The sequence below is a fragment of the Sarcophilus harrisii genome, chromosome 4 (genome assembly GCF_902635505.1).
Source record: "Sarcophilus harrisii chromosome 4, mSarHar1.11, whole genome shotgun sequence".
NCBI lineage: Eukaryota > Metazoa > Chordata > Mammalia > Dasyuromorphia > Dasyuridae > Sarcophilus > Sarcophilus harrisii.
The window spans coordinates 40088674-40108913 of NC_045429.1; the positions used below are offsets into that span (position 1 = coordinate 40088674).

At 34.4% G+C, this 20240-nt stretch overlaps 1 protein-coding gene across 1 annotated transcript in view; it reads left to right on the top strand.

The window, feature by feature from the left end:
* Positions 1-20240, top strand: part of SYDE2 (synapse defective Rho GTPase homolog 2) — an 85335-nt gene that overhangs the window by 11258 nt on the left and 53837 nt on the right. Inside the window, 1 exon segment of the mRNA XM_023501718.2 lies at positions 7737-8384. Coding sequence (XP_023357486.2) covers positions 7737-8384 — 648 coding nt within the window.

A 20240-nucleotide genomic window follows, 5' to 3' on the forward strand; every position in this document is an offset into this window, starting at 1 on the left:
ATTTTCTTTCCTCAAATCAACCAAAGCAGCCCCCCTTCCTGGGTTTTCACCTGAGGGTCTCACCACTTCCTTTACCAAGAACATCAAAACTATTCAACTTTCATTCCCTCTTCTTCATCTCACAATCCTTGGACGACATCCATCATTCTTTCTTTTTTTGATCTCTGAAGCCATAGCTCTTCACTTGAAGGCTAGTTTCTCCACTAGTACCTTTTTAAGTAAAATTTAAAAATTTAAAATTCTAAACTTAACAAATATAAAATATTGTAAGAATTTCCACATGATATTTGTCTTTAATTTTTGAAGGGATCAAGGGTAATGCCTTGAGAACTGGATTTAAGTGAGGCAGAGTTGCATAAAATCATCAGTTTCACTCTTTCTTCCAGAGCCCTTGAAGTCCAGAGGCAAGACAAAAGTCAAAATAACCATCAATGTCTTGGGATGCATTGAATGACCTTAGTGTCTTTGATGTCTGATTGAGTGGATGACCTTAGTGTCTTTGATGTCTAACTAACCTTTAAGCACTCTATAGTGTTTGCTTCAGCTACTTCATGGCTACTGGAACAAATTGTTCTCAGCTATTCATTCCATATTGGGGGGTGGAGTGTCTTCACATATTTAAGGTAGATATTCCCCTAAACTTACCGATGTATAGGAGACCTGTCAGTTACCCTGGACTTGGTTTAACTCATCTGCTGAGATGGTTTTACTTGGGTGGGGCTGCTGCACTTGTTACAATTTCTTGGAGTCCCAGATAAGATTTGAGAGGTGGACACCAAAAGTAGATGAGTAACCCTGAAAACAATTCAGCAAGCCGAGGCAAATTACTTAATCACATGTAAAGTAGAACAGAAGAAGAAATATCCATAAAATTGCAATTCTCAAAGTACAGTTTGCTTTTCTAAGTATTGATCAATTTACCTGTAGCTTTCATAACTGTTCTAGTGATTGTTTCCTTCTGAACTTCCTTCTGTTCAATTCTGTGCATTTTGAAAAAGTTGTTTCAGTGATCTTTTCTTTTTTGGGCAACCTCATCACTAGTTTCCCCTCCATTAGTCCCACTTTTTCCATTGAAAAGGTAAGAAAAAGAAAAAAGTGACTTTTCTAACAGATATGACAGATGATCGTATTAGTATTTGAAAACTGTATGTACTGTTAAACATTTGGGCTATTTATTGCTTTTCTATCAGGAGGATAAATATCAGAGTTCACTTCTGCAGAAATGTGGTTAGCTATTGAATCGATTGAAGTTTTTCAAAGTTATATATTTTTCATGGTGGTGGTCTTACATTATGATTTATTCCTCTGGTTCTGGTTACTTCCTATATCAATTCATACAAGTCCTCCCAGGTTTTCTCTGAATCCATTCCTTTCATCTTTCCTTATGGGAATAATATACGTTATATTCATATGCCATAATTTGTTAAACTGTTCCCTAATTGTATTTGTACCTTTTTGTCTCATCCCTTCCTGTTTTCTCTAACATATTGCTTCCAGCATATTCTCTAGTATATTGTTTGTCAATTCTACCCTACAGAACTTCTGTGTCACCCAATCTACTGATGCCTTTCTTTTCTGCCCACAAACATGCCCAAGTCTTACACATTCTTATATGAAGAAGAGTAGAGTATAAGAAAACTGAAATAAGAAGGACTAGGATGTGAAGGTCTTTAAAAGTTAAATGATTTAATATTGGATCTTAAAGGTAATAGGGAACCCCTGGAATGTTTTGAATTGGAGATGTTTAGGATATGAAACCTGCAGTTTTGGAAAATCAGACAGCTGAGAAAGGATGGATTGAAGTGGGGAGAACCATGAAGCAGGGAGACCATCCAGTAGGCTATGTCAGCAGTCCAGAGCCTTGAGGGGAGAGGGGAGGATGTCACAGTATCAGGAGAGAAATATACACTTATAAAAGATAATAGTAAAGTAGAACTGACAGGATTTAACAGCTTTTTGGATATGAGGGGATAAGAGTGGTTGACAAGAAAGATACTGTATTGCTAGTCTGGATGACTGGGAAGATAATGGCATCCTAGATAGTAATAGGGAAATTAGGAAGAGGGGACACAGCTGCCACTGTATCACTGCCTTACTCAGTAAATTCCAATGGCTCTCTGTTACCTCAAGGATTAAATATAAACTGTTTGCTATTTAAAGTTCTTCACAACTTGTTCTCTTACTATATTTATAGTTTTCTTATACATTAACTCTGCTCTCAATGCACACTATATCCATACTGTTCTGCTTGAGATGGGGACCTTGGAGTCTCTCTCTCCTTGCCTATGTTCCTTTGTACTAGTTGTCCCTTTAGGGCGGAAATGTACTCCCTCATTTCCGTCTTGGAAACCTTGGTTCCTTTTAGGACTCGGCACGAGTATTCCTTTCTATAAGAAGCCTTTTCTGTTCCCTCCAGCTGTTTGTACTCTATCCCAACACAATATTTTATTTTGTAGATAGTCTCTATATACTTATTTATATACATTTTTGCTTTCCCTGTTACAACGTAAATAGTTTTTAAGAATAGTGTCTGTTTTGCTTCTATTTTTGTGTCTTCAGTTCTTAATAAATGCTTCTTGATTTATTGATAATAATATCTGTAGAATGTAGAGCTTATACATGGTCCAGACTGACAATCAGCATCCACATCTCTATTGATAAATGGTCACAATCCTGAAATTGTGTATCAAAAAGGCTGATTATATCTGTCGCAAAGCTTTTTTAGCCTTCTCTATTCCCTGTATGTGTCTGTAACTGTAACATTAGGCAAGAAATGGGCTGCTCCTGTACCCAAGTCCTCCTTGTCTACAAAATGTCTGACAAGAAATCATCTTTGATCTGAGATAGACTTGGCTGATTTGAAGGGTAATAGCATCCATTTTCTTCTTAATACAAGAAAGTAATTTATCAGCATTGCTTTCTATATTCTTAATTGACTAAGATATTTTTTCTACAACTGGTGAGTGAAGTCTCCTTAGAATCTACATGACTGATTTTATCACTTCTTTATTGTGTAGTACGACTGCCTTTTGAATCAGAAATTGTTCTAATGTACTATTTTCATTATCCCTTGTTCATTCTGGGTACTATTTTAGATGGATGAATTACCCAGTCTTAAAGATTGATTTCCTTATCTGTTTTAATTGCTTTCTCATCTATATCACATTGGAAGCCGAGTTAGAATCTAAAACCATTTGCAGGTATGTATTAGTTACCTAAGATACACCAGACACTGTGCTAAGAGCTGGGAATAAGAGAAAGCTAAAAAGGACTCAATCTTTACCATCAAGGAGCTTGCATTCTACTAAGTGTAATAACAAAGCATCACAAATAAGTATGAAATTTATTTGAAGTAAATACAAGATAGTTTTAGTGGGGAGTGAAGAGGCATTTGCAGGGAGGAGCACACTAGTAAAGATCTCATGTAGAATATGTCCTGTTAGGGTCTTTACAGGAAGAAAGGCATTTTCAGAGGTGGAGATGAAGAGGGAAATGCATTCTAGATATAGGGTACAGCCTGTGCAGAAGAACAAATGTTCATTTGTTCAGCTGTTATTGAAGATTAGTTATTAGTTTTTTATAGAAATGTGATAAATCTATTTGTTTTTCAATTTCCATCTGAAAATGCTCTTGGAATGAACTGGCTTCATTCACTATCATTCCAGGCCTCCATAATCAGTGTCCATTTCTTTCCATTTAACAAAGAGAATCAAATATTTGCTACAGGCAAGAAGTTTCTGTTCTACGATCACTTCAAGAATTAATGGGCCGTTGAACTGAGGGGTCATTTTATATTTTTCTTTGAAAAAGAACTAATTATCTATTGGCCAATGGGTTGGTGTTAGCCTCTCTTTGCTTTAACGTTGGCTGGTCCTTGGATGAGAGACATTGGCTTTTATCAGGACCATACTTGGCAGCATTTCTAATATGGTAGAACCTGTTAGAACTTATGTATCCTACTGTAACAGCATTTGACAATCCAGTCATCCTCATATCATAATGAGACATTAGAGAAGGATTTTTGAAGGCTTTTGAGATTAATCAAATTGGTGATTTTTAAAAAAATTTTATGAATTTGTAGTAGTAGTAATAGTAATATGCTATTAGTCATTTTATGTAGTTATGTATTTAATAATTATGCAAGGGCTAATTTGTTCCTAATTGAGAAGATTATTTCAGAAACTTAGTTATTATACATAGTTATAAATATCATGTTGAATCAGGCCTTAAGATTACTTAGGAATTATGAATCCATTTGCCAGCTATCCTGCATCTGTAAATTTTAATTGGTACCCATTATTCAGACTTAAATTCAAAAGTAAGGAGCTTAGATTTATTTTGCATTTTGTTTTTTAAAAATTAATTAAAATGTAACTAGGTATGTTTGATTTTATATATATACACACACACACACACACACACACACACACACACACATATATCTTAACTAAATGATTGCTTTTGTGAATTATAATGCCTAAGTATATATAAACTGTGGTGAATAGGAAGGGAAGAAAATAAAAGAAAAAACTTACATAATAACTTTATTATATATATAAAAGTAATAGAAAGTTGTACATAATAGGGAAAAATTATAAGTAATAAAAAAATCATCCTGGTTTTCTAGTCTGATTGAGTTCAAACAATTGTAGAAACCTCAGTGTTTAAAGGCATTGTGGTTTGTAAGGGATGATACAAAGGAAAAACAGTCTCTCCCTTTAAAGCAGTTTGTACTCTCCAAGAGATTAACAAAATAGAAACATAAATATATTCATGATAATTTGAGAAGCAAGCACCAAGGGCATCAGAAAATTATAGGAAAATCAAAAGCTGGGTCTTGAAGGAACCTAGAGGTGAGGAGAGAGTATATTCCAGGTCTGAGGAACAGAATAGTATAGAGAGTTGAAATTCATTCAAATTAACAAAACTTAATTATCTACTATATGTTGGTTCTTGTGCTAAGTTTGGGGGTGGAGTGGGATAGGGATAGAAACACAAAGATCACACTTCCTGGCTTCAAAGAGCCTATGTTCTACCGAAGGAAAAATAACATACTTATAAGTACAGAATATATACAAAATGCTTATAAATTAACTGGAGGAGAGCTATACTATTCATTGGAGGAAGTAGGAAAAGTCTACTGAAGGGAGTGACACTTGAACTGGGCCTTGAAGAAGTTTGGCATTCTTAACAGGTGAAGGTGAGAAAGGAAAATGGGGGGTGGGGGTGAGGATAGTCTGTGCTGGAGGGACAGAGGACAGTGATGACATGGGCAGGTGGATCAGTTTGGCAGATAATGGTGTGAGGGGAAATAATATGACTATCCTGGAAAGATTCATAGTCTGGTGACTGTGAACATCTTAAAGTGCCAGAGTTGTACTTGTTTCCAAGTACAATCAGGAGCTGCTAAAGATTTTTCAACAGATGATGGTCATGGACATCTGATTGAGAACTATCCCTTTGGCAGCTGTGTGGAGACAGGTGTAGAAAGTAGTGGGATTGGAGGCAGGGAATCCAGTTAGGAGGCTGATTGCAGTAATCAGTAGGTCATAAGGGCTTGAATTAGTTAGGCTGGTGACTGAGCAAAGAGAGGAAGAGATAGTGAGATATCAGAATTAGAAACAAGATTTCATAATTGATTGTGTGAGAGAGAAGACTTTTGAGGAAAAGATAATGAAGTTCAGTTTTAAACATGTTCAGTTTGAGAGGCCTTTGCATGTCCAATTTTCTATGTCTACTGTGCAGTTAGAGATAGGGTAATGAAGCTCAGGAGAGAGACTTAAGACTGGAAATACAACTTGGGAATCATCTACATCCAAAAGAACTCACGAGGATCTCTCCAAAGTTGCAAAGCAAGGCGATTGGAAGAATAGAAGTGATTTTGACAGGAAAAAAGAGAAATTGGGAAAAGAAGGGGCTTTTAAGTGGAAAGATAATTTTGTTTTGGATTCACTGAGTTAGAGTTGCCTTTGGGATATGTTTAGGGAGATGGTAATGACGGACTGGAGCTTATCCTGGATAAGGACTGAATAAGACTGGATGAATAGACTTTGGAGCCATAGTCAGAGAGGTTTATAGTCATAGTGTTTCAGAGGTTAAAAAAAAAAAAAAAAAAAAAAAAAAAGGAACAGGAAAAGTAGACTTTAGAAAAAAACTTGAGTACTGATGAGAATGGTGCAACAAGACATTTCCTATGTTTAGTTTGATATTTGCCTTGAGCTAGTTGAGCACCGGTAAACAATAATAAAATATTAAACAAGGCAAAAATAATTGTTCAAAATAGTGAAAGGCCAGAGGAAGATAAGATACTAAGTAGAAACTGTGAGAAGGTATGCTTTTTTTGGAAGTCTAAGGTGGAGAAGCAGTTAGATGAAAGGTTAATAGTAGATTATCCTTGTACAGGTATAATCTGTATAATGCTTCAACATTATTTCATAGTAACATCAAATACATGCACTCTAATTTACTATAATGTTTGAGCAATTGAGATATTCATTGAATGATTATCTAACAGACCTAGTATTTTAAGCTTCATTGGTAGTAACTTACCCTAGAACTAATTAATCTTTTTCTCTATTTACCTAATATTTTATTATATTCATGGACTGAATGATGTTAGGTAGGAAGAAACTTTCCCTGCCTTCCTTCCCTTCCCTTTCTTCCTCATTCCTTTCCTTCTTCCTTCCCTCTTTTCTTTCCTTTCTTCTTTCCGTCTCTCTTTTCCCCCTCCCTCCCTTCCTCTTTCCTTCCTTCTTTTCTTCCCAGTTTTCCCACATCTCCTCCAGCATTTATTCTTGTTTTTTTCTTATCTTAGCCAATCAGAAAAATGTGAAGTAGTACCTCAGAGTTGTCTTAATTTGCATTTCTCTACTCAATAGTGATTTAGAGCATCTTTTCATATGAAAGTCTCCTTTTTTGTAAAAAGTGAGAATTAATTTTGAATTTTTTGGTGATTTTTTTTTTTTTCTAATATGTGTAGGTATATATGATTAGGAATAAAGAAAACCAAGAGATTGCTTTATATTTTGCTTAGGAATTTTCTTAGTAGAAGGAAACTTGCTTTATTATAGAAGAAAAAACTTTTTTAAAATAAGTTTTTATTCATTTCTTCTGTTTTTGCATCACTTACATTTTCTATTGTATCTTTCTCTCTCTTTCTCTCCCCTCTTTCCCCCAGTCATCTCAGATAAGGAAAGATTTAAAAAAAAGTGAAAAAATAGTCTAGCAGAATTAATCAACACATCAAAAAATCTGATGTGTCTAAACTCAGCATGTCCAGAACTGAACTCATTTAAAAAATATTTTTAATTAAAAATGTGTAATATATGTAAACCAGCCATCTTTCCCTTAATATTTCCCTTTCTTTCCTTTCCTATTAGCACAGCAAGAATTCTGTTAACACATACATAACCAAAACAACTTTTCATATTGGCCATATCCAAAAAAATGTGTCCCAATTTGAACTCTTGAGTCCATCACCTTCTAGAGGTTAGAGCTCCTAAGATATTTATGTTAAGTTTTTTTCATATTAAATTTCTAAAGTTTTTAATTGTGAAATTCATAAGAAAACAGCTAAACTTATCTTGGCTCAAGTATGGTTTTGGACCCCTTCAGAAAACACTTTATATTCTTAAACAAGTATCTTTTATAGAAACCTAAGGAAGAGATCTGAGAAAAGTTTATTTTTGTTGGCAATTCTGAAATTATAGTTTGCTACTCTCTTTTCTTTCTATTAGATTTAATTGAAAATGTTTACATCTCTTCAATGAAGAAAGGAGAACTCAAAGGTTTAAAGGACAATGGCCTGAATGAACAGAGACCACACAACAGCATCACAGTCTCTAAGAAACGTAACTGGCTGCATCAGAGCACTCTAAGGTCTCCTGATCTGGAAGAAGAATTCAAGAAGACACCAGAGATCACCCACATATTCAAATCTCCTTCATTAGTTCACCATCAAAAACCAAAAACTGCAAATTTTACAAACTCTTCATTCAATTCAAAAAATTATAGTTTAGAATTTAGTGAGGAAAATGATGCAGACGATGAAGGTGAAATATGGTATAATCCAATTCCTGAGGATGATGACCATGTCTTGTATAGTGTTGCTAGTTCTAAGGAAATAAAATCTGTCAGTTTGGGTATTTCAGCTCTCACTTTGAAAGTGTCATCTGGAAATGACTTGGCAAAACCAGTGAGGAATGCTGAAGGTTTGCCATTTTCTTCTGAACATATAAATGTTCAGATAACACAACCAACTGAAATTAATCAGGTAGATGCCATGTTTTCTACAGAGTTTGTAGAGCTGAACAAGCAGAAGTTTGGATGTAGGACCCAAGATAGTTCTCTTGTTGAAGAAAATCTTACTTTAAAATCAATTACAGGTAAGTATGAATATAAATAAATCTCTTGTTTTCTCTTTTGCTTTTTTTTTTTTTTTTTTTGGCAGCAGCTGAAACAAATTCTAGTAGATACATGCTCTTTGTATTTTTCTTTTTCTATCTATTGAATAGCCATGGTGTAGTGCAGAAATGTCAGATGCATTTTGGTGGCTTCATGTGTTCCACATTTCTGATTCAGATTAAAATATAATCCAATCTGATTTTAATGGGTTGATGTATTAGTAAAAAATGAAATATATGAAGATATGTCATTTTCTGTGTCAGTATGGGACTTGTAGGGATCCTTAGTTACAGTTTGTGGCCTCAGTTTTTATGCCAGTTTGACACCACTGGTGTAGTCAATAGAGGGCTGAATCCTACATCAGGAAAAACTGAGGTTGGGAACCATCTCTGACACATGCTGGTTCTGTGACTCTGGACAATCTATTTGTTTTCCCTCGAAAAGTAGCTCTCTAATTATAAGTTTTGGAGCAGGTATTGATCTATATTGTAGAAAGAAAAAATTTCTTTATTAAGATCTCCCTGTGCCAATGAAATCTAGTTAAAAATGATTTTAATTTTGATAATAAGACTCAAGTGTGGATCATAAATCAATTTTTTTGGTAGCTTTCAATCACTTCTGTACATAATCACTGCCTTAATAAATGTCAGATAGTGGCCTACAACATTCACCATCAGGACAGGAGCAAGATTAAAATGTAATTGGGAAATATTTAATAAATAAAAATACAATATAACATAGTTAATGTTAACATGATTTTTTTTTAATAAGTTAGTATGTGGATTGTTGAGTGACTCCTATTTCTATTTGAGTTTAATACTACTAGTATAGAGCACCATAGTGACATTCCTTGATTTAATTGTAAAAAAATGACATGTTGAACAGAAGAAAGTCTTATTTTTCATATAAATATAAACAACAGATTTATCATTTATTTATTAATTAGTTTAATTCTTTCCTTCAAAACTTGCTAACAACCCTCGAAAGCTATATTTCTGCTTTGGTCAGTGAAATCATGCCTTATGACTATGAATGTAGTCTATTCACTGACAAAATTAGAATGATTATTGAATTAATAAGAACTAGTATTTCTGTAGTGCCTGCTATGTGCTAAGTACTGTACTGAGTGCTTTATAAATATTATTTCATCTGATCCTCACAGTAAGCCAGGGAGTTTGCTTTGATTTGTAAAGAGCTAGAAGCAGGGTGCAGGAAATGAAAGAATCCAGAAAAGTAAACTGTGCCTTTTCTAGTTAACATCCTCTTTTTGAATACTTTGAACGTTGTGCTCCTTGGTAGAGATTTATGGAACTCCTTCTATTAGTGCAAATTAATGATGTCTGTAGGCACTGACATTTTTCTGTCATTTTCCTATCTTTTTTATGCATACAAATAAATCAATATAAATTTGAATTTTTTTCTGAGGATAAAATTTAAAATATCAAGCAATCTTTCTTAAAATTTTTGCTAATTATTTACATATTTGCATAAATGTTTCTCAATAATCAGAAACTAATGATATTGACAGTTATTGCAGGTGTCACTGGGAATATTTGTATATAAAAATCAACCTTTTTAAAAAATCAGGGTGTATAATATAATGATCAGTCGACTGTAATAACTATTTGTAGGCCCCAGTGCCCTTCTTAGACTCATGTTGTTCTCTAGTGTAAAAGTAAGTTGAGAAAGCATTTGTAGAAAATAACAGAGACTAAATACCATGTTATAATTAATCTGTATGTTATTATGTAAAACTCTGCCCTAAACTCTTCCATTGATACTAAACAAAGATGACCTGAATTTCTTGTTGTTGGAATCTAAACTCTGACAGAACCTAAAAGCTGAAAAGGCTTTGAATATGGGATTAGTGTGTGGACTGTATATCTCCTGTCCAAGAATTAGCTGAACTCCTAAATTCCAAGAGATCCATGTTCATAATTTTTTAAAGAGTTGATATACAAAAATATATATTATCAATATTAATTTAATTCAGTGTAATATTTCAATATTTCATGTATTTGTGATTTCATCGTTGTGTATACTCCTGCCACTGATACACATAACAATTCAATCTATATGTTAATAGACGCTTTAATGCCTATTAAATTGGACTTAGAACAAAAATCTGAATTTTGGACAGAGTTTATCCAACTTAAAACAAAAATGTTGTTTTGTTGACCAAGTCTTTTGTTTTTGTATTTGTTTCCCTAAGATCTCTCACTGTGTGATACATAGTACTTATGCATCAAGTACTTCTTGACTAAATACAGTATGATCACGGTACAGGAAGAAAAGGTACTAAGGAGGAGGAAAGTTAAATTCGACTGAGAGGTCAAGGTCAAAAAAATGTTCAATAGATTTAATTATAAATGTTTCCAAAGGGCTCTCAGAGTAGTAATAGTGGGACCAGATATAAGCAAACTATTGAAGGAGTAGGTGATAAGGAAACAAAGCTTCATGAGGAAGGGGAGGAGAGGCTTTGTAGCCTGGATGGGTAGGTATTCCTTTAAGTTCAGGTTTAGCAGGACAGGAATGATTGAGGGAATAGGGAATCCAAAAGGAATTCATAAATTTCAGTATGGAAAGAAAGGATGAGATCAAAACAAGTGAGAACAGCCAAAGACCTTGAATCAGCAGCACAGGTATAAAAAGAGTAAGGGAGCTGAGGAACTGATAGGATAGGAATTTGTGGTTGGGGAATTTAAAAGTTCATAGCTTTGGAAATGGGAACCTTTTGAGTGATGCTGAAGGCGAAAGTGTGATTACTCTGATGGTGGGCTTAAGTAGAGAGGAGATGAATACCACAGGAGTCAAATACAGGAAACTGTGAGGATGGGGAAGTGAGATTTGCTTTGTATCTCATTTAATCAGCATAGCAGCCATGTTCTGGTTGTTTTTACCATTTGTGGTAACTGAGACTCTGAAGAGGTAACAGTATTTGACAGTCATTATACAGCTAGTAAGCATGAGAAATGGGATTCACACCCCAACTTCCCACAGTGGTTTTTCTTCCTCCTCCCCTTTCAATTTTAATTTTTTGTTTTCATTTGAATTCCAAGATGTTTGCTTCCCTCATTCCCGAACCTCTCACTAGAGAAAGCCAACATTTGACAAATATATATGTGTAATTACACAATACATAATTGTATATATCAGTTTTTTCTCTGGAAGTGGATAGCATCTTTATAGATCTTTTGTAGTTGATTTTCATAAAACTCTGAATAATCAGTCACATTGACTCTTTGAAAAATATTGCTCTCACTATATATAACATTATCTTGGTTATTATACTCATTTCACCCTTCATTAGTTATGTCTTCCTAAAATCATCCAGCCCTTCATTTTTTATGGCACAATGGTATTACATCATTATCATATTCCACAACTTATTCACTCATTTCCCATCCTTTCAATTTTCAGTTCTTTGCTACCACAAAGAGAGCTGCTATAAATATTTTAGAATATATGGTTTCTTTTCCATTTTACCTAATCACTTTGGGAAATAATAGTGATATTGCTAGGCCAAAGGGTTACAGTTTTATAATTCTTTGGGCCTAATTCTAGATTGCTCTCCAAATTGGTTGAATCAGTTCACAGTTCTACTAAAAGTATGTTAGTGTTCCAGTCTTCCACACTCCCTCCAACATTTGTAATTGTTCTTCTCTATTATTTTAGCCAATGTGATAGGTGTAAGATGATATCTCAAAGTTATAATTTGCATTTTTTAATCGGTATTGATTTTTTTCCCCATATAACTATATATAGGTTTGATTTCTTCACTGAAAAGCTTCCTATTCATATCCTTTGACCTTTTATCAATTGAGGATTGACTTATTTTTACAAATTTGATAAAGTTCTCTATATATTTGAGATATGTCCTTTATTTGCAAACTATCTATGAAAAAATTTCCCCACTCTTCTGCTTTTATTTTAATTTTGGCTACATTGGTTTTATTTGAGCAAACTCTTTCAAATTTAATGTAATTACATCTCAAAATGCTCTCCACCACTTGCTTATTCATAAGTTCTTCTATACATAAATCTGATAGTTAATGTGTTTCATGGTCTTTTAATTTATTTATATCTTCCTTTATGTTTAGGTTATGTATCCATTTTGACCTTCTGTTGGTAAATGGTATAAGATATGGTCTCTACTTAGTTTCTGACAGTCTGCTTTCCAGTTTTTCCAGCAATTTTTAGTAAACAGTGAATTCTTATCCCCAAAGCTTGTCTTTACATTGATAAAACACATGTTTACTGTAATCATTTACTACTCTGTATTATATGTCTAATCTGTTCTACTGAGCCACCATTTTATTCCTTAGCCAGTACCAGACAGTTTTGATAATTACCAACTTATCATAGTTTAAGTTTAAGATCTGGCCCTGCTAGATCTCCTCCCTTTACAATTTCTTTTTTCTTTTTAATTAATTCCTTTGCTATTCTTGATATTTGTGTTCTTTCAAATGAATTTTATTATTTTTTCTACCTCAGTAAAGTAATTTTTTGGTAACCTAATTGGGATGGCACTGAATATAAGTAGATTAATTTATTTTTATTATGTTGGTTAGCCCATCCACGAACAATTAAGTCTGAAGAATGATTCATTCTTGAGTAAGTTTCAAATTACCTTAATTTCCAAATGTATTCTTTCTCAGAGTCATCTTTATGCCAAAGAATTAAAAAAAAAAAAAAAAAAAAAAAAAAAAGGCTGGAGATGGAGAGTGGAAAGAGGGAAAACAGTTAAGCAAACTAAACCACACAAGTCTGTGTCATGTTCCAGATCTAAAGACAATGACCTTTATACTGGAAATGACAGAGAAAAAATGGCTATCTGTGTGTTGCTACATGGTAAGGAGACAAACTTCTCCCCACTCAAGTCCATTCTTCAAATAGCAGCAAAGTGATTTTCCTAAAATACAGGTCTGATCATGTCACTCTTCTTTGCTCAATAAATTCTAGTGGCTCACAGTTCCTGTAGGGAATATATAAATTCCTCTGTGCCTTTTAAATCTCTTCATCACTGGTCCCACCCCATGTCTAGAATAAGCTTCCTATTTGTCTTTCCTCTTAGATTTCTTGGTTTTCCCCAAAACTCACTCAAGCACCATCTTCTACATGAAACCATTCTCAAACAACCCTTACCTCTTTACTCTGCTCTATTGCTTCCCAAACTACCTTGTGTTCATTTTGTTTACATATCAATTTACTTACATGGTGCTTTCCTCATGTAGGTTCTCTATAAAAAGATATGACAGTATTGCTTTGGTGTTTTTGTTTTTGGGTGGTTTTTTTTTTTTTGTCTTTGTTAACCACAGAATTTTCCAATTATATGTAAAGATAGTTTTTAATACTCATTTTTTTTCTTTTTTTGAAGATTTATTATAGCTTTTTATTCACAAGTTATATGCATGGGTAATTTTACAGCATTGACAATTGCCAAACCTTTTGTTCCAGTTTCTTCCCTCCCCCAGATGGCAGGTTGACCAATACATGTTAAAAATGTTAACACTCATTTTTGTAAGATTTTGAATTCCATTTTTTTTCTCCTTTCCTAGATAGCAAGCAGTTTGATATAGATTACACATGTACAATCATTTTAAATATATTTCCATATTAAACATATTGTGAAAGAAAAATCAGAACAAAAGGAAAAAACCATGAGAAAGAAGAAGCAAACAAAAAGAGATGAAAATAGTATGCTTCAATCTACATTCAATCTCTATAGTTCTTTCTCTGGATACCAATAACATTTTCCATTCCAAGTCTATTGGAATTGTTTTGCTGAGAGAGCTAAGTCTGTCATAGCTGATCATAACATAATCTTGCTTTTACTATATAACAATGTTCTGATTCTGCTCATGTCACTCAGCATCAGTTCATGTAAGTCTTTCCAGGCTTTTCTGAAATTAGCCTGCTCATCATTTATTATAGAGCAATATTTCATTACATTCATTTACCATAATTCAGCCATTTTCCAACTGATGGGCATCCACTCAATTTCCAATTCCTGCTTGCCACAAAAAGAGCTGCTACAAACATTTTTATACGTATGAGTCTTTTTCTCTCTAGGATCTCTTTGGGATATAGATTCAGCAGTGACACTGCTAGATCAAAGGGTATGCACAGTTTGATAGCCCTTTGGGTTTAGTTCCAAATTGTTCGCCAGAGTGGTTGGATTATTTCACAGCTCCACCAACTATGCATTAATGTCCCAGTTTTCCTACTTCCCCTCCAAAAAATCTATCATTATCTTTTCCTGTCATGTTAGACAATCTGAGAGGTGTGAGGTGGTACCTCAGAGTTGTTTTAATTTGCATTTCTGTAATATTGATTTAGAACATTTTTTTCATGTGATTATAGATGGTTTTAATTTCTTCATCTGAAAATTGTTCATATCCTTTGACCATTCATCAATTGGGGAATGACTTGTATTAGAAATTTGACTCAGTTCTGTATATATTTTAGAAATGAGGCTATTATCAGAAACACTGGTCAACTCAGATTTAATGATTTACCATAGGTAATGTACTATGTATCTGCTTATGATTGATTATTATTATTATTATTATTATTATTTTTTTTTTTTTTGGCAAGGCAGAGTTAAGTGACTTGCCCAGGGTTATGTCCTCTTAACTCTAGGGCCAGTGCTCTTATCTACTGCACCACCTATCTACCCCTAAATGATTAACATCTTAATGTATTTAGAAAAGGTGGTATCCTTAAAACTGGATTGTTCTCACTCTAAACCAGTTTTTTTTATGAAATTAATTCTTTAGTTCAGTATATACATATTTAATAGTAATGAAATAGTAAGGATTATAAGCTGATTCAGTTCACATTTCATGAGTTTGTTATCTGGGTGAACAATTTATTCCAAATTTGTAAAACATTTGTTTTTGAATTTAAAAAAAAATTTTTAAAGCATGAAAATAGATTTTTCCTTTCAAAATAATTCATGATTATTTTATACCGTCCTAAAACACCTATAGAATTAAAATTTATCGTGTCTGCACTTAATGGAGAAGTTTTGCTTTTGGATTTAAATTGTAAAATTGCTCATTTTGAAGGGCATATGTCTGACTTATCATAGCATGATGTTAAATTAATAGAAAAGTCAGAAGGATATTTGCAGAAGCATTTCTCCAGTCTTTAAGACAATAGAAGTTATCTATTCATGTCTAACAGTGCTAGTTGTTGGACTTTTACAGAAGACAGAAGAGGTATGACTGCTGCCCTCTAGTAATTCACAATCTATTCCTGAATGTACATATCTGATTATTACTCTTAGAAGTGGAGAAAAAATTGTGGAGACCATCGAGTCCACACCTTCATTTTACAAATGACAGAAGTAAGGTCTAGAGTGTATTAGTGACCTGCACAGACACAGAAACATTTAAGCAGAATAGCTTTGAAATCAGGTATTTGAGATCTAAATCCATTAATTGATCTTTGCTCATTACTTCTTAGTAGACACCACGCTGCATTCTACTGTGCTTCTTCACATGATTTTCATAGAATCATTGAATTGGAAGGAACATTAAAAGTGATCCATCCAGTGCAGATTCTGCCTGAAGGTTTCTCTTGATAACATGCATAAAGGAACCAGATAACAATAACAATGAAATGTGATAGCATAGCACATCCACAAATCTGGCTGAATAAAGAGTTGAGTGGTCAGAATATAGCCATTGTCAGAGTAGACTGATTAAGAAATGACTAAAAAGTAGCTGGGAATAACAGAAAAGGAACTCAAGCCAGTATTGGGAGACCTGGCTCGGAATATCAGCTCTAACAATTGCTAGCCATGTGAAAGTAACCATCTAATCTATTTTTAGCCTCAATTTTCTTATCTTTTAGGTAGGGCAATAATACTTGAACTCTCTTAGCTAATAAGATTACTGTGAGCAAAGTGCTTTATCAACTATAAAAAATTAGATAAATGTTGAAATCCTCTTGATTTACGTTCATGATTTAGGACACAGAAGACAAGAAACATGCTGTAGAAGAAAAATCAGGACATGTGAGGACAATTTATTTTGGGCAGTGACCAGTTGATTAACAAGGTAGCATTATAGAATTAAAGTTGAATTTTTAGATCATGACTTCAAATAAAGGAATTGATAATGGGCTTCTGAGCAGGGATAGAGTACAAAATTAGGATAGTCATGAATAATTGGTCCAGTCATCTTCTGACAATAAATGTAAAACACTACATTTGGGTTTTAAAAAATTAATTGTACGAATATTGAATAGGGGGATTAAAGGTGGATACTAGTCAGTGTGGAAAAAATCTGAAATTTTTCATGGCCTGAAAGCTTCCTATGAGTCTTTCCTATAACTTGGCAGATAAAGAAGCAAATGGGGTCTTAGGTTAGTTGAGATATATAATGTCCATCCAGAATGAAGGAGGTTTTGTTTTGATTAGTACTCTATCTGGGTCAGATCATACCTAAAGTATCATGTTCAGTTCCAGGTATAACATTTTGGGAAGGAAGGAATGAAAAAGGGGTTAGAAATTCAATAGTCCCTGTCCTGAAGGAGCTTATATACCATAGAGGAAGAAAAAATTTTTTTGAAGTAGTGGCTAAAGAAGGGTATTTTGATCTGGGAAATAATAGGAATAGGGAGTGGAATTACAGTGCAATTAATTGACACCCTGTTTTTAGGAATGGTGAATTTTTGTTCTTTGTTTCCAGAAGAGGTAGAAAGGGGAGGGAGGTTTCTGAGAAACAACATATCAGGAGGATTTCAGAATGCATTGTATTGGAGCTAGGGACACCTAGATATGACCTTTCACTAGTAAGGAGCATAGGGCTCCAGGATAGGAGTTAGAAATCTGAAATCAGGGTACCTCAGAACCCCAGTAATCTACTAGTCCAGAAGCTTGGTCTAGGAGATTGGAGGAACTGGAAATTGGGGATGTTTAGTTTGAAGAAGAAAAGCCATTACTGTATTCAAATATTTGAACTAGGAAAGTAGAGGGTCATTGGTAACTAATAGAGCAGTTACAAGAAGGCTTGATTGCTCATCATATTAAGAAAAGGAGAAAAGACTAGCCTGAGAAAGGTCAATTAGATTTGGTAAATTGGAAGTCATCTAAAACCTTTAGAACTTTTGCATTGAGGCTTCATTTCAAAAGTTTATTTCTAAAAGGTGATGTAGAAAGAGAATAATACATGGATATCATAATCTGGTAGACTGAGATGAAAGACATTTGTTTTTATTTAGAGATATTTGCAGATTTTATTTTATTTTATTTTTTATTTACATTTTTTTAGCCTAAAAAGAAAGAAGTAATAGATATTAAGAAATTGGAGTTATTAAATTGGTGTGAGGACAGAAGGAAGCTCAAGACAGTAGTCTACATTACAGGGAGGCTCTGACTTTATGGAGGGAGAATACAGAATCTGAGAATCTTTTCCCAGCTCAGATATTAAAGGAGTCCTTGGTATAATATGACCCACAGATGGTTGTCCAGTTATTTCTGTGTAAAGACCTCCAAAGGAGAGAAACCTACCAATTCTTTAGAATTGGGAATTCCTGAAATCAAGTTTAAAATTGGCTTTTCTGCAGATTGCTCCATTTGGGAGCCAGTAGAACATATCTTGTCCTTCCTCCGTATTACAGCTCATCATATCCTTCAAGATCATTGTCTTATCTTCCTTGAGTTTTCTCTTGCCCAGATTAAACATTTAACTCAATAATTTGTTGTTTATAAATAAATTCATATATAAATAAATAAGTTTATAATAAATTCAGTTTATTAAAGGCCTGTTATGTGCCAACACTGGTGATATAAGTAAGAGACAAAAGAAAGTCTTTGTCCTTAAGGAGCTTAAAATCGAATGGGGGAGACCACAAGCAAAATATAAATTACTAAAAATCTCTCTGTGTGTGTATACACACACACATCTATATAATACACACAATAAGTTATGTACTTATAATAGCCATATATATTGTGTGTATAATACACACAATAAGTTATGTAGATAAATAGGAAACAGTTAAAGGAGGGGAAAGCACTGGAATAAAGAGGAGGTAGGGATTGCTTCCTGTAGATGATGGGATTTTGGTTGATACTTAAAGGAAGGCAGGGAGGTCAGTAGTTGAAGTGGAAGAGGAAAGCATTCCAGGCACAGAGAACAGTCAGAATGCCTGAACCAAGAGGTAGGGAGAGTCTTGTTTGTGGAATAGCCAGGAGGCCACTGTCACTAGATCAAAGCATACATAATGGGGAATTAGGAGGCTGGGAAGGTAGGAGAGTCAGCTTATGAAGTGCTTTGAAAGCCAAACAGAGCACTACTTATTTTCTCCTAGAAGCAACAAGAAACCCCTGGAGCTTTATTGAGAGAAAGAGACAGAGAAACAGAGACAGACAGACACAAACATACACACAGAGAGAAGATGTGATGTGATCAGACCTACATTTTTAGGAAAATCATTTTAGTGGCTTCATGGAGGATGAGTTGGAGTGGGAGAGATTTGAGGCACGCAGACCCACCAGCAAGCTATTGCTCTAGTCTAATTCTTAGATGATCAGATCCTGTACCAGGGAATGGCTGTTGTAGATAGAAAAGGGGAGCGGATCTGAAAGAAGTTGCAAAGGTGAACTTGACATGCCTTGGCAACAACTTGGATAAAGTGGGTGAGAGATAGTGAGGAATTCAGGATGACTCCAGGTTGTGAGCTTTGAAGACTGGGAGGGATAGTTGCCCTCTATAGTAATAGGGCAGGTAGGAGACAGCAGAGTTTAAGAGAAAAGATACTAGTATTAATGTGGATATATAAGATTGTCTATTGGACATCCATTTCCAGATGTCTGAAAGGCATTGGAGATAAGAGATGGAAGGTCAACAGAGAGATTGGACGTAAAGGTAAATTTGAGAATCATCAGTATAAAGATGGTAATTTCAATTCCAATAGACTTGTGTTAAAGCCAGCATTATCCATAGAGGGGACTTGAATGTGGCTCACAACATAGTATTTTCACCTTTGTTGTTGTTGAGTTGCTTTTTTTCTTTCTCATTTTCCCCCTTTTTGATCTGATTTTTCTTGTGCAGTGGAATAAATGTGGAAGTGTGTTTTAGAAGAATTGCACATTTAACCTATATTGGATTACTTACTGTTCGGTAGAGAGGGAAGGGAGAAAGGAGGGAGAAAAATTTGGAACCCAAGGTTGTGCAAGGGTGAATGTTGAAAACTCTTTCCATGTTTTGAAAAATAAAAAGCTATTATTTAAAAAAAATGAAAAATAAAAAGCTATTTTTTTTTTTTAAATGCAGTTAAATCTAGAGGAGCTAATGAGGTCAGCAAGTGAAATAGGGTAAAGGGATAAGAGAAGAGGGCCCAGTACAGAACCCTGAAGGATACAGATGGTTAGAGGGTGACGATGAGGAATAGAGGATCCAGCAAAGGAGACAGGGAAGAGTGGTCAGATAGGAGGAGAATCAGGAGAGAGGAATGCCTGAGAACTTAGAGAAAAGAAAGTATCAAGGACGTGAGAGTGATCAGCAGTGTCAGGGAGAATGAGGATGGAGAAAAGTATTGTGGACCTATCAAGTGGATCATTGGTAACTTGGGACGAGGTTTTCAGGGGAATGATAAAGTCAGAAGTTGAATTAGTTAGGGGTTAAGAAGAGAGTGAAAGAAGGGAAGTGCAGGCATCTATCAGCTTTGTGGAGGAGTTTAGCTACAAAGAACAGAAGAAAAATAGGATGATAGCAGGGATGAAGGATCAAGTAAGGATTTTTTTTTCAGGATGGGGGAAACTGCATATATATAGGTAGTAGGGAATGAGCCAGTAGAGAGTGAGAGATTGAAAATAAGTCAGT